This window comes from Plecotus auritus (genome assembly GCF_963455305.1).
Source record: "Plecotus auritus genome assembly, chromosome: 8".
Classification (NCBI taxonomy): Eukaryota; Metazoa; Chordata; class Mammalia; order Chiroptera; family Vespertilionidae; genus Plecotus; species Plecotus auritus.
In genome coordinates, this window is record NC_137782.1 from 163,637,513 (window position 1) to 163,652,463 (window position 14,951).

The 14,951-nt window shown below is 55.5% G+C and overlaps 1 protein-coding gene across 2 annotated transcripts in view; it reads right to left on the reverse strand.

Moving 5' to 3' along the window:
* Positions 1–67: 67 nt before the first annotated feature.
* Positions 68–14,951, reverse strand: part of DPYSL5 (dihydropyrimidinase like 5) — a 66,337-nt gene continuing 51,453 nt past the window's right edge. For both annotated transcript variants that reach the window (XM_080684775.1, XM_080684776.1), the window contains exons 6-13: positions 13,439–13,483; positions 12,864–12,939; positions 11,663–11,819; positions 10,229–10,370; positions 8,680–8,822; positions 5,565–5,772; positions 4,597–4,765; positions 68–2,982 (exon numbers count right to left, since the gene is read on the reverse strand). In XM_080684775.1, the coding sequence (XP_080540901.1) occupies positions 2,897–2,982; positions 4,597–4,765; positions 5,565–5,772; positions 8,680–8,822; positions 10,229–10,370; positions 11,663–11,819; positions 12,864–12,939; positions 13,439–13,483 (1,026 nt within the window). In that variant the 3' untranslated portion in view covers positions 68–2,896. The remainder of the gene's footprint in view (positions 2,983–4,596; positions 4,766–5,564; positions 5,773–8,679; positions 8,823–10,228; positions 10,371–11,662; positions 11,820–12,863; positions 12,940–13,438; positions 13,484–14,951) is intronic.

Genomic DNA, 14,951 nt, shown 5'->3' on the forward strand with positions numbered 1-14,951 from the left:
TCAGCTACCGCAGGGGAGGTCCTCTGCCAAGCCCCCTCTTCTCTGAAGAAACACAACTGAGACCAAGTGAGAAGTAGCTACAGTTTAATACAAACCTGCACCAGAACACAATGTGTCGGGCTGTCTTGTTTTTGCCTCCAAGGGGTGGTCAAAGCACAGGACCATGTGTTGTCTTGGGGTTGACACAATCTTAGCACCATGACTTTTACAGAGGAGTGAGGGAGTCACCTGGGTGCTGGGGTGCCGGAGGCTCCATCCCGACCCCGGGCTGTGCCGGCCGCCTGGGCAGCTGGAGGGGGTTTGGGTTTCTGTGTGGTTCTGTGGTTTCTGGGTCGGTACTGGAAAAGCCCTCATGACGGCATTGGCTTGACAGAGACCTAGCACTACACACTCACACACACGCACACACAGTAGCACGATTTTCTGTAACTTAACCCCACAAACCTAGAGAGCAGCTAAGGCAAGAACAACAGTATTTATTCAGCAAGTACAAGACCAGTTTGAGAGCTGCATTCAGGGTAACCAGGAGCCAGTGGGGTTGGTGATAGAGCCGGCTGGAGCTCTGCACAGGGGCAAGGAGCGGGCGGTGGGGGCTGACCATTTTCTTGGTTCCTTGAACCTCCTTCTAATTTTCATCTAGAAGCTCCTGGGCAAGGGTGGGGTCTCTGTAAGGATCAGGGTGGATGAAGCGGAAGGCCTACGGTGGACCACGTGAAGACGTGGTTCCCCAGAGCCCCGGGCCATGCATCTCTCAAGCGGAGGCACTCAGAGAAGGTAAAGCTTTCCTAGCCCAAGCAGGGATCCTCTGCCCATGGGCCGCCACCCCTGCTTGGCTCTTTGGCATCTGCCCAAGGCCCGTGACCCAGCAAGGGCTGAAAGAGATAAAGACAATGTGCACTGTACCCAGGGGTCAGTGTCACGGGTCCCCAGGCCCAGAGCCCTCCCTACGCCTGTCCCCACGGCTGCCACCCTCCACCAGTGCCTTTGCTGCCTCTGTTCCCTGGGTTACGGTCTGTCATATCAGCCCCTGAGTGAGGAAGGTGAGCGTGAAGGGACAAATGTAGATGTGGAGACAGCTCAAACCACATGGCCAAACCCCGACGTGTAAGTAGTCCGGGCTCATACGGGGAATATGCATCAGTTTGTTTATGATAAAAATCGACCTACCTGTGCAAAACAAAGCAAAACGCCTACTAGTGAGTCTTCTGACTGGTTAGACTCCGTGGGATCTACAAGGGACCTCACCCACTCTTCCTTTCCACAGCTGGGGGAGACAGCCACGCCCTTAAGGGCAGTCATGGATACTTCTGGGGTCAGAAGGCCTCAACTTTCTGGGCCTCATCTTTGAAATGGAGAGAATCATACATGCTCTGTGGTGAGAAGCATTTGAGAACTCGTGTATGGAAGTGCTTTGAAACATGAGAAGCATGATGTACGGGGTATGACCGCTAGCCCGAGTCCAGGAGCCACGCGCAGCCTGGGGCGCTCAAACTGAATGTGCAACATGAAATCACTTCCCCGAGGGGAGGACAAGGCTTAACAAGGGCAGGCAGCTGGGAGGGAGGTCACCAGCCTCTAGTGTTTCCATGGAAACTTCCTGGCGCTTCGGAGGCAGGGAGGGCCCCACTGGGTGTGGGAGGAGATGGAGGCCACAGCAGGTGAGGGCACGGTGCCATCCACGGGGGACTAGAGCACAGCAATGCGGGCCCTAGTCCGGTTCTGCTGGCCTGGCCTCCTTCCCTGCACCTCGCTAGCCACGCCCTAGTCCCGCTCCCCCTCTCTTAGCAGACATCAGGCCTCTTGCCAATCACACAGGAGGAGCAGCCAGGCCTTGTACCGCAGGGGGATTTACAGGAAGTTGGGTGTTTGAGAGACGGGAAACACATTCTTGCTCCCCAAAGGTCTCCAGGGCCAGCATCCTGAACATCCTTTCAGAATGTAGGGAACTAGACCAGGAGGGGAAGCGATGGGAACAGGGCTTGGAATGGGGCCTGTTCAGCCTGGAAGACTCCATGGGGCGAGAGGGCCTGTGAGTCTAGCACCCTCCCCCCACCCCCAACCCATGCCCTGGGCTGTCTGGTTGGTGTCGAGTGCAGCATCTCCTAAGGTCCACATCTACTCCTGTTTCTATGCTATGCTAGGACACAAAGCACCGTTATTTCTGTTATTTCTCACAGGATGCACAAACAAGTCAAACCAAACCACTGCGCAAACCAAACGTGCAAAACAAAACCATGTACACGCGCCTGGCACCAGCCCTGCGCCCCGCCCAGCTCGCCCTTCTGGGCATGACTCCCAGAGGGCGGGGTGGGGAGAAGAAGCTGCTGAAGGGCACAGAGTGTCCCAACAACACCCACGCCCAGGGTGTCCCAACTGCATCCACACAGGGCCGGAGCTGAGTCAGGAAAAACGGGACATTCTGGGCACAGCTGGGCAGCTGACACCTGTCTAACTTGAAAAAGGTGACCACGGGGCCTGAGGGGATGGGGGAGGGAGTCCTTTTAAACACATCTGCGAAAGTGCTCTGGACACCTGGCAGGCAGCCAGGGGCAGGGCACCGGAGCCTGGGCTTTCCGGAAGCCAGCACGTGGCGGTGTGAGAGGAGGGGCCGGGCCAGGCTCTGCGTTGGGTTCTGTGCATAGTGTGGGCTTCCTGGGCCCACAGGCCAGGGCAGGAAAAGACTGCAGCAGGAGGGACACATCTCAAAGTGCCTGCTAGGACGGCTCGAAGCACAGTGACTCATGTGTCAGACGTGGGGAGGGCTCCGGGTCCTGTGGCCCCTCAGGTGGTGAGCTGCCCAGCCCAGCCTCTCCTGCCCTTGCAGCTGTGCGGGAGGGTGTGCGGGCTGGTGGCAGCGGTGCATCCTCACTTGGGGGGGGGGAGCTGGGCAGTGCCTTTACCAAATGCCACTCGACCTGCCTCCGGGGGGAGCGAGGATCCGAGCAGAAGCTCGCTTTGGAACATGGTCGTCGATCTGAGAACCTGCAGGGGAGGAAGCAGAGGGTGAGCTGGGCTGCTCTTGTCTGGGTCATGAGAGCTTGGCCACGTCTCCTGATGGAGGCTCTTAGGCCCCCCATGGGCACCGTCTACTTCAGTCCTCACAACTCCATCCCATTTCACAGACATGGACACAGGCTCAGGGAGTGAAGTCACTTGCTCTCTGTTACACAGTGTGTACATGGCAGAGCCTGGATTTGAACCAGGTCTTCCTCATTCAGAATCTCCACGATTAACTGCCCTCCTATGCCACCTTCACTGCTCCCACGCCTGGACATAGGGTCTCTTGCAGGCAGCTCGGACCTCTGCCACCTTCACTGCTCCCACGCCCGGACATAGGGTCTCTTGCGGGCAGCTCGGACCTCTGCCACCTTCACTGCTCCCACGCCCGGACATAGGGTCTCTTGCGGGCAGCTCGGACCTCTGCCACCTTCACTGCTCCCACGCCCGGACATAGGGTCTCTTGCGGGCAGCTCGGACCTCTGCCACCTTCACTGCTCCCACGCCCGGACATAGGGTCTCTTGCGGGCAGCTCGGACTATGGATTGGCCCGTTAGCAAGTGGGCCTTTGTTCATATGCCTCTGCGAGTGAGAGAGAAAAAAGGGAAGGGGCTTCATTGTTTTGGAAAAACGAAGAACCACACCCTGAAGGTCTCCCCATTTTGAAATGCCAAGACTTAGTTAGAAAAGGAAGCCTGGTGCCCCAGCGGGCAGTGGACAGTCTTCAGCCTGTCTGGTCTAAAACAGATACGGTTCGGGGCAGAGGGAAGGGGGGAGGCTGCTCAATGTTGGCTGAGTCTGAGAGTTCTGCCCAGTGTTGGCTCTGCCCCAAGGCGTGGGTGGGAGCCGATGACGCTCAAGGCCAGTGGGGCCCATGGCACTGGGAGCCGTGCCCAGGCAGCCATGGGAATCCACACCTTTTGGACTGGCAAAGCTGGGTGCCCCGGACACTACACACCCGGATCCCTTTCTGACTCCTTGCACACATGTCCTGTCCCTGGTGGGAGTGGCAGTGGCCCTCAGGCTTAGGGAGCGGTTACCTTGGTAATGCCAGGAAGGGGAGTGGTGGAGACCCTTCCCCATAGGCTACCGGCTCCTCAAACAGGAATCACGTGACTGCTGCCTGGAGCTGCCCCCAGCACACAGCTGGGCACAGAGGTCCCTCTGGTTTAGCCCTCTGCCTCTCAGGTTGGGAGGTCTGTGTGCAGGTCTCATGCCCCCCCACCCCCACCCTCCCAGCAAAAGCCACGCTCTGTGAGGAGGGATCTTGCTCCTCTCGCTGTCCCGGGCCCAGCACAGCACCTGCAGAGCGGATGCTAGGTCTGCACGGGGCTAGTCCTGAAGGCTGTTCAGGAAGGTCCTTCCCAGTGCTGTCAGCAGAGCTGCCTGCAGGACCAGCACTGCACCCTCTGCTTGCTCTCCCTTGAAGGCTGCCACTCACGCGGTAGTGGACTTAGCACTCATCACCGGACATGCCATAGGGGAGGGAGGAAGAAGGTGAGGGGAAAAGCAGCATAAACCCCACCTGCCCCTTGGCCTCCTCCCACCACCCCACTGGGGTGGAGACGCAGTGCCAGTCTAAGTGGCCCTTGCTCTTACCAGAGAGGCTGAAGCTGGATTCGTGAAGGTCCCTCATGCCCCCGTGTCGGGTAACGGGCCGGGTAGGAGTGTCTGCGAGCGGCGTTCCCATCTCTTTCTTCCCAGGATGCACAACGACAGCTACATCCCCCAGGTAGGGAGTGCGGTCCACTCCCTTAACCTTCAAGGTCTAGTGAAGGGAGGAGGAGGAGAAGGGAAAAGACCCTGTCAGAGCCAGACACCACCACCAGAGCCTCCTCGATGGCTGCCAGGCCTCCAGATGCTGCCATTCTGCTCAGGACCCAAATGACTGCCACAAAGCTTGCTTTGCCTTGAGCATAAGGGGCGGAGAATTATTTTCTTGTGCCTTCTATAAATAGTGCACATGTGTGTGTGTGTGTGTACATGCATGTGTGTGTGTAGGAGATGCCCACTGGCTCGCCCTCAATATTGGTGGGATCTTTTCCAAGTAGCAGGTGAACTTCTGAGATATTCAACCTTGTAGAGCATCCCTCCCCTGGAGCAATGGCATTCCCCTCACTTGCCGGGTTACCAAGAGGCCATGAACTTCTCCAGACCTGGCCTGACCACTTAAGTGTTGGGGGGCCCAGACTCAGCAAAGCCCACCCAGCCTACTGTAATCACAAGGGAAGGGGGGAGTCTGAGAAAGAGCAGCTCCAGGCCAAGACAGGGAACCCGTCCCTGAAGGACGGCAAGAATCCTCCCAGGACCAGCGGTCGGCTCAGCCGTGAGCAGCTCATAGTGTTCCCTCCGCTCCAGGGGCATGGGGGACCCTTCCAATACATTTACTCCACTTCAGGTGCTTCTTCCCTACTGTTCATGTTCCCCAAGTGACCACTCCCGGCGATAGGACTCGGTGGGAAAATAGAGTGAGAACATCTTTGAGATTTAAAACAATCATATGAGATGCCCCTAACAAGGGCCTTCAACCTCTTCCCACACATCTTCTTCCCCATCCCTCATCTTACCTTTTCTCTCTGGACCAGCTTCTTGTAGACAGTGTCTGGGAAGGACCTCAGGGGACAGAACTTGCCGGTGCCCTCCGCACACATGAAGACACCGTTCTCATACACAACCCGCCCCCGGCTGATGGTGACCAGCGGCACGCCATGGCAGCGCATGTTCTCGTACAGGTTGAAGTCTCCTCCCTGCACCTGGGTGCTGGCCGAGATGGTCCTGGTGGGGAAGAAGTGGTGGAAGAGGGAGCTCTGAGGAGGCAAAGATACCATAGCTCAATGGGAACGGAAGGTGCTCAATGGGAATGGAAGGTGCTCAGAGGGAAGGGCTGATGCTCAGAGGGAAGGGAAGATGCTCAGAGGGAAGGGGTGATGCTCAGAGGGAAGGAAAGATGCTCAGAGGGAAGGGGTGATGCTCAGAGGGAAGGGGTGATGCTCAGAGGGAAGGGGTGATGTTCAGAGGGAAGGGGTGATGCTCAGAGGGAAGGGGTGCTGCTCAGAGGGAAGGGAAGATGCTCAGAGGGAAGGGGTGCTGCTCAGAGGGAAGGGAAGATGCTCAGAGGGAAGGGGTGCTGCTCAGAGGGAAGGGGTGCTGCTCAGAGGGAAGGGAAGATGCTCAGAGGGAAGGGGTGATGCTCAGGGGGAAGGGGTGATGCTCAGAGGGAAGGGAAGATGCTCAGGGGGAAGGGAAGATGCTCAGAGGGAAGGGGTAATGCTCAGAGGGAAGGGTGATGCTCAGAGGGAAGGGGTGCTGCTCAGAGGGAAGGGGTGCTGCTCAGAGGGAAGGGAAGATGCTCAGGGGGAAGGGGTGATGCTCAGAGGGAAGGGGTGATGCTCAGGGGGAAGGGAAGATGCTCAGGGGGAAGGGGTGATGCTCAGAGGGAAGGGGTGCTGCTCAGAGGGAAGGGAAGATGCTCAGGGGGAAGGGGTGATGCTCAGAGGGAAGGGGTGATGCTCAGGGGGAAGGGAAGATGCTCAGGGGGAAGGGGTGATGCTCAGAGGGAAGGGAAGATGCTCAGGGGGGAGGGAAGATGCTCAGGGGGAAGGGGTGATGCTCAGAGGGAAGGGAAGATGCTCAGGGGGGAGGGAAGATGCTCAGGGGGAAGGGGTGATGCTCAGGGGGAAGGGGTGATGCTCAGGGGGAAGGGGTGATGCTCAGAGGGAAGGGAAGATGCTCAGGGGGAAGGGAAGATGCTCAGAGGGAAGGGGTGATGCTCAGAGGGAAGGGTGATGCTCAGAGGGAAGGGGTGCTGCTCAGAGGGAAGGGGTGCTGCTCAGAGGGAAGGGAAGATGCTCAGGGGGAAGGGGTGATGCTCAGAGGGAAGGGGTGATGCTCAGGGGGAAGGGAAGATGCTCAGGGGGAAGGGGTGATGCTCAGAGGGAAGGGGTGCTGCTCAGAGGGAAGGGAAGATGCTCAGGGGGAAGGGGTGATGCTCAGAGGGAAGGGGTGATGCTCAGGGGGAAGGGAAGATGCTCAGGGGGAAGGGGTGATGCTCAGAGGGAAGGGAAGATGCTCAGGGGGGAGGGAAGATGCTCAGGGGGAAGGGGTGATGCTCAGAGGGAAGGGAAGATGCTCAGGGGGGAGGGAAGATGCTCAGGGGGAAGGGGTGATGCTCAGAGGGAAGGGGTGATGCTCAGGGGGAAGGGGTGATGCTCAGAGGGAAGGGAAGATGCTCAGGGGGAAGGGAAGATGCTCAGGGGGAAGGGAAGATGCTCAGGGGGAAGGGGTGATGCTCAGAGGGAAGGGAAGATGCTCAGGGGGAAGGGAAGATGCTCAGGGGGAAGGGGTGATGCTCAGGGGGAAGGGAAGATGCTCAGGGGGAAGGGGTGATGCTCAGAGGGAAGGGAAGATGCTCAGGGGGAAGGGGTGATGCTCAGGGGGAAGGGGTGATGCTCAGGGGGAAGGGGTGATGCTCAGAGGGAAGGGAAGATGCTCAGGGGGAAGGGAAGATGCTCAGGGGGAAGGGGTGATGCTCAGGGGGAAGGGGTGATGCTCAGGGGGAAGGGGTGATGCTCAGAGGGAAGGGAAGATGCTCAAAGGGAAGGAAAGATCCCCAAAGGCTGGTGGTTATGGGTTGAATTGTGTTCCCCAAATTTATATGTTGATGTCCTAACACCCAGTACCTCAGAATGTAACTGTATTTGGCCTTTAAACATCTAATTAAAATGAGGTCATATGGGTAGACCCTAGTCCAACCTGACTGGTGTCCTTATGTGAAAAGAAAATGGAGACACCCGGAGGACACACAGAGGAAACACCATGTGAGGAGGGAGAAGACGGCCATCGGCAAACCAAGGAGAGAGGCCTCAGGATGCACCCACCCTGCCGACACCTCGATCTGACTTCCAGCCTCCAGAACGGTGAGGAACAGATTTCTGCCTACCCTGTTCACTGCTAGCTTGTGCGCCTAGAAAAGTGCCCGCCAAACAAATTCAGGGGCGGGCCAGGGTAGGCTTACAGTTGTGAGCACGCTAAACACAGAGTTCTATTATTAATTAATTAATCATTGCATTACTTATTAGTGTTAACCTACTTTTGCCACCCCTGTATTTGATGACTGAATGAAATTTAATATTAAAAATTAATATGCCCAAATCTTCAAGTGAAAATGATGCCCTACATCCTGCTGATCACTCCTGACACGCTTCATCCACTCATTCAACATGCGCTCCCTAACGCTGCGGGTGCCAGGGCCGTGCGCTCAAGGAACTGCCCGCAGCGAGAGGCGCAGAGGAGGGAGGAGCCTGGGACGGAGTGCTAGGCCGTCTGTCCGGTTCAGCCACGTACTAGCTACAGGATGTGGGGATCCCTCTACTCTCTGGCCTTAGGGAAAGGAAATAAGAACCCCAGGCTTGAGTGCTTCTCGGGGCTGCGAGTCCAATCAAATGAGACAATGGATGGGCAGCTGCTTTGAAACACTGTCAAGCGCTGTGCGGGTGGAGCTAGTCACTGCTGTTGTTCCCGGGCCGGACTCTTGGAGGCCCGCAAATAGTCATTCCGTTGAACACGCCTCAGGTCACACTCGTCTATGCTAGAAGGAGTGCAGAGAGGCTATGCTTTTGGGATTCTGTAACACAAGCTCCTTACACCCCCAGCCCCAGCCCTGGAAACCGGCAGCAGGTTTACTTTGTGGCTTCGGGGTCCCACACCACCACGTCGGCGTCGGCTCCCGGAATGATGCGGCCCTTGCGGGGATACAGGTTGAGGATCTTTGCCGCATTGGAGCTGGTGACGGCCACAAAGCGGTTCTCATCCATCTTTCCCCCGACCTGAAACATGGCAGAATGTCAAGTTGACCAGGCCTGGGTGCGCCTCCAACCCTAGGCACCCCTGGCTCCGGCCTGTGGCCTTGAGTCGGTCAGAACAACGGTGCGGAGGCGGACAGCACCACGGGCACCACTTCAGATGACCAACCTGCTCTGCTTGGTTCCAGGCACTCGCTCACGTCTTTCTCCTTCATCCAGCAGCAGCGAGTGGGCCCTTGTTCCAAACGGCTGCCTCCCGGGTGGAAATCTATCCCCTGACTGTAAACCCAGCTCTGCTCGGCTGCCCACTGGGAACGAGTCAGGAGCCTCCCTCATCCAGAGGGTCATGTATTCTGGGCTCTGGAAAAGCATCTTCTTACCCCACCTACCCACCCGTGACAGCACCGTGGACTGTCTTTGGAGAAGATTCCCGAGCCACCGACTGGGTCCTCCCTGAGCGGGTGCCTAGTCTTTTTTTTTTATTTTTTTTTTAAATATATTTTTATTGGTTTCAGAGAGGAAGGGAGAGAGAGAGAGAGAGAGAGAGAGAGAGAGAGAGAGAGAGAGAGAGAGAGAGAGAGAGAAACATCAATGATGAGAGAGAATCATTGATCGGCTGCCTCCTGCATGCCCTCCACTGGGGATCGAGCCTGCAACCTGGGCATGTGCCCTGACCGGGAATCAAACCGTGACCTCCTGGTTCATAGGTCGATGCTCAACCACTGAGCCATGCTGTCCGGGCTGATGCTTAGTCCTGAGGACGCCAGACCAATAATACACATTCTTCACAGGCAGATCCGTTAGGTGGTATTCTAACAAGTCCTAGCCCCTTATCTTTGTTGAAAAGTAACTGAACAAAATGTATCAAGAGCCTTAACATGCTCACTTCCCTTGGCCCAGACATCCTCTTCTAGGGAATAACTAGAAATGCTGACATACACTCATGAACGAGAGGTTCTCTGCAGCCCCATTTTTAAGTGCAAGAATCTGAAACAGCTGAAAGTTTCAAACATGAGGAAAGGATGAACGGAAGTAGGGTTCTTCCACTGGAGAAAACATTTAGCCATGAAAAAAGGTGTTTTTAAAGAACTTTTTCTGATATGGGAAGAAACTCAAGATATGTTCTATGAAAAACAAGGAATGAATCCAGTTATTAAAATAATGTATAGTACACCATAGAACTAGGAGGAAACGTGCTAAAATATTAAGTTTAATTTCTCGGTGTAGAATTATGGGAAAATTTTTTTTCTAATACTCTTCTGTATTTTTCAAATTTCTATACTAGGCCATATTACCTTTCTGATCAGGGGGGAAAAAAAGATATTTTTGGTTCTATTTTTGAGTGGAACAAGGAGCTGTGGTTGATCCGGCTCTCCTCAGGGTGAAACTCCCACTTAGACCAGAGTGGGGAAGGCCCCCCAAGAACATACCACGCCTCTCTCCCAGATGACGCTCATGCGGTCCTGCACGCCGCTCACTCCATGCGGGATCTTGGTGAAGTCCTCCTTGCCCATGGCCTTCTGCTTTGTGGTGAAAGGCCGGTGGTCCGATGCCACAATGTTCAGAGTATCACTGGGTGGAGAGAAAGACGTGACCAATAAAGGGAAGCAGGCCAGGGTCCCGGAGGGTGGTGACAGGTACAGGAAAAAGTCTTTGCTTGAGAACCAGGCAAAGCTGCTTTCAGTTGCAGCTCTGCTACTTAGTAGCTGTCTGAACTCTAACGAGTTACTTAAACTGTGAGAACCTCAGTTTACTCATCTGCAGAATGGGAATAGGTGCTGTGTGTGGCAGACCTCATGGTCACAGGAGACATCGAGAATCTTCGGGATGTTGACTTTTAAGAGTTAAGATAGTGGGAAGAGAAAAATTAAACACAAAAGTTTAGCTAAAGTAGAGGAGGTAGTTTGACTACCATAGAACCATATGAAAACCCCCTCTCATCTCCTTCCTCACCCCCCACCAGTCCTGCTGGCCACAAGCATGTGCTTGGTAAAGCACACAAGTTCAACATTCAGCCTCACAAAGGACCTGAAGCCATAGCCTTCCCTGGATGTGGGGGCTCTGGTGGCGCAGAGGGGAAAGACAGAAGATCAGTTTGTCTTAATAAGCCAGCAATGGCATGCAAGTCAATTGGTTCACTGTCACTGCCATCCATGACCATGCTCCTCCTGAGCCAGCTGAGAACTCGGGGCAGAGACGACAGCGAGAGAATACATATGGTGGCAAACTCCCTGCCTAAGGGAGGCAGATAGCTGGCCCTTGTTCAGAGATCTCTGTAGGCCTCAGAGATGGTGACGGGCAGAGGAGAGAGAATGCCTATGTCACCCAGGCCAGGGCAACCTCAGGGGAAACATCCTAGGAGGGCAGGGAGGAGCCTGAATGGAGCATGGGTTTCACATGGGAGAGGGGGACAACAGCTGGGACCACACACTGGGGACCCGAGAGCCTGATTTTACTTGTGGGAGACACCACAGCTTTGTGCACGTGGACCCTCTAAGATGCCCGCTTAAGAAGGGGATTCTGGGAGCAGAGACAAGTTATTTCCCTGGCGAAGGGGCATATGTTTAAGGCTCTTAGCCGTTCCGGGTCAGGTGCAGAGAGGGCTTTCTCCTCTGGAGGCTGGGGGGTTCATCAGTCACGGCTCTTGCCAAATGACTGATAACCTCGGCCAGATCCACAGGGAGATAGATGACTTAGCTCTGGAGAAGGTCACAAAAGCAAAACAACTCTTTGAGCACAATGAAATCAAACGAGGTCAGACTTGGGGCCACTACGCCCTCACCTTAAGGACCTACAGATCCCTGGAATGGCTCTGAGTCAATGACCTGAGATGGGGCTGCGATGGCCCTGCTAACATGTCTTACTTGGCCAGCAGGCTCATGAGGTAGGTTGAGGTGTTGGTGTCTAGTCTCAGGGGAGGCACGGTGACGTAGGCGGCAGCGTGGGACCAGTCCTGGTGGTAGTAGTGTAGGCCTGTCAGCGTGGCATGCGCAGTGGTGGTCTCGGCCAGCACCACCTTCCCTGGAAGGAGGAGAAGGGTCAAGCCGTAACTAGGAAGCCAGTGAACCTGAGGGATCATTTGTCTGGGCCTCTCGTTTGACAGGTGATGGAGGTGAAGTCAGAGAGGAAGGGACTTGCCTAAGCTCACTCGATATTTGAGAGCACAGCTGGGTTCAAGGCCAGAGCGCTCCCGATCCCCTCGCTGGCTGCGGGCAAGGGGAGCAGAAGGCAAAGTCAGCGGGGCGGGGCAGCACCGATGGCGCATCAAGGAGCACAAGCTGGCTGGAGCATGGGTGCGACAGGGTGCTGACGGGAGGATGAAGGGCTGTGAACGCCACGCTAAGGGGCAGTCCAGGCTTTTCTGAGCAGGCAGTGCCGCGAGCACCTTGAGGGGATCGCTGGGTGTGGGATCCGCAGCAGGGGCTGGAGGGCAGGGAGATGGAGGTGGGTCGTCAGGAGGCAGAGCAGTGGGAAGGCTAGAAGCCCTTGTTCCTGACTTATATGCCGTTTCCAGGACCTCGCTGGCACCCCGAGCCTGGCTGGCACTATAAGCAAGTACAGCCTCTTCAGGTATTTCCAGTTGCTTAGCAACAGGAGTCACAACAGGTGCCCAGGGCTCATTCACAGGTTCCAGGTGGCTACAGGGGAAGCTGGGCCCACACACTGTTACTTCTCTAAGGACACCCCAGGCATCCCTGGAAATGCCCATTGGAACTGGTCCAGGATTTCATGTTGGTTACCAAGGCAACCACTAATAGAATCCAAGAAGCCAAAAAGATGCCAATTAATGAGTCAACTGAAAACTTGAAAATGTTGCCCGACCCAGAGAGGTGACAGATACCTCTGTAGAGCTGTTACACGTACAGATATGCAGAGGAACTGTGATTCTAAAGGACTGAGCCGAGGCTAGCGTGGGGTGCCGCTGGGGAAGACAGCTGGAGAAGAGGAAGGGCAGGCGCAGGCCGGGCCTCAGGAGCCAGGGCCGCGGAGTGCATGGACCTGGCGGGCCCCCTCTGGCGCCAATCCTACCACACGTGCTCTGTCCATCCTAGCTCAAGGACTCACCTTGCATCTTAGCAGCTGCAATAACATCACCGGCCGAGATGCTGGACACGTTGACCAGGTAGATCGGACAGTGAGTCTACACATGGAAACATGGTGGAAGGACAGCATCAACCCCATAAACCTAACAGGCAAAAAACATTCTCCCCCCCCCCCCCCCACATCACCTCAGCCAAATCAAACCCTGGGCCCGGCCCCTCCCCCTGCATCGCTCAGCCCCACCCTCGGGTGCTGCTGGTCTGAGGCTGGGAACGCAGGCCTGGCAGCCAGGATGCAAGCTGCAGGGGAAATGCATGAAGCAGAGAGGGGCAGGACCCTGAGCCAGAGCCCAACAGGGGAACATGGGGCAAGATGTCGAGAGCTGAACTTCACATTTTCTACCAACTGACAAAAGGCTCCTTATAACTTAAAACAAGGGTCTGTAGGAATAACCATGTCCACTCAGTGTTGGGGTCCTGTAAGCCTGGCATGATGCTGGCCCCCAGGACAGAATAGCACTCCCCTGTCCAGGCTGGTTTCTGATCCCAGAGTGGAGAATGGACTTGGGGCAGGTGGGGGCGGGGGTGGGATCTACTTACCCTGTTTGCAATGGTGATGACTCGGTGAGTGGCTTCAGCTTCCAGCTGTTAGAAACAAAGGGCAGGAAGAAAACAAGCTCCACCATCTCCCCCAAGCAAGCCCACCTCATAGCTGGCGTGCTGGAGTGTCTGACACAGAGCCAGGGGGGCAGCTGCACCCACAGGCTGGCCTGGGGGCAAGCCCTGGGCAGGGGCACCAGGCTCCAACCACCTCTGCTCACCCTGAGAGCATCCTAGGACTTGGTAGGCGCATCCTTGCTGTATGCTACTCGGGGCTTAATGAAAAGGCCTGGTGTATTCTCTCCACAGCCACCTCAGCACTGTAGCAAAGGAGCGATATGGATCGATTTCAAGCTGGAAATTAGCCTAGATCAGCGTTTCTGAACGTCAGTACTATTGACATTTTGGGCTGGAGAAGTCTTTGTGGTGGGGAGCTGTCTCGGGTTGGTAGGATCTTTAGCCGCATCCCTTGCCTCTACCTACTAGATGCCGGTAGCGCCCCACCACTCCATTGATATAATAAAAAATATCTCTAGCCTGGCCGGTATGGCTCAGCAGTTGAGTGTGGACCCAGGAACCAAGAGGTCGCAGGTTCAATTCCCGGTCAGGGCACATGCCCGGGTTGCAAGCTCGATCCCCAGTAAGGGTTCGTGCAGGAGGCAGCTGATCGATGATGTTCCTCTCACATTGATGTTTCTAACTCTCTATCCTTCTCCCTTCCTCTCTCTAAAAATCAATAGAAACATTAAAAATACCAACTCTTTTTTTTTTTTTAAAGTCTCTAGACATTGCCAAATGTCTGCTGGGGAGCAAAGTCGCCCTTGATGTAGACCCAGGACCCTCTCCTTTAGCCAACAGACGAGGACGATGATAATTTTTGTTATTGCTACGACCGCAGTCAAAGCTTTGCCCTTCCCCTCGTGTAACTCAACCGAGTCCACTCCTGTGCCCCCCACCCGGCCCCAGTTCTCACAGGCACAGTGCTTACTTGGCTGAGTCTGGTGCATCTTTCTTGACCGATTCTTAAGTGTCAAAACAGGAGCTATATTCAAGGACTCGGACAGACAGGGACAGACCCAGGGGAGGAGTAAGGTGGGTCCCCTCCCCGAAGCTGACCCACGAGGGCTGACTTTGTTCCTGTCTGCTGGAAGGACTATCACACCCTGCCTTCACGCCTCATCCTTCAAGGCCTCCTCATCGATCCCTCATGGACATCCAACCGCCACTCTGCACTTAAGGCTCTGAAGAAATGGAAAACAGCTCTCCCCTCACAAATGGGCAGGGATGTCTGAACAGGGTCATAGGGCAAGAAGGCATTATCTGTCTAATGTGGTCCCTCTAGAGCAGAATTCTTTATCCGGGGACCCTGGGGGATTTGTATTGACGTCCTGCAAAACTATACAAGGGCAAAAGCAGAGGGCAGACGAGCAGGACTTTTAATTAGCATCTCAGCGAGCAGTGGGGTAACTAAGGGGGAAAGAGCATGGACCTCGCGTTTTGGTGGGAAGGGTCC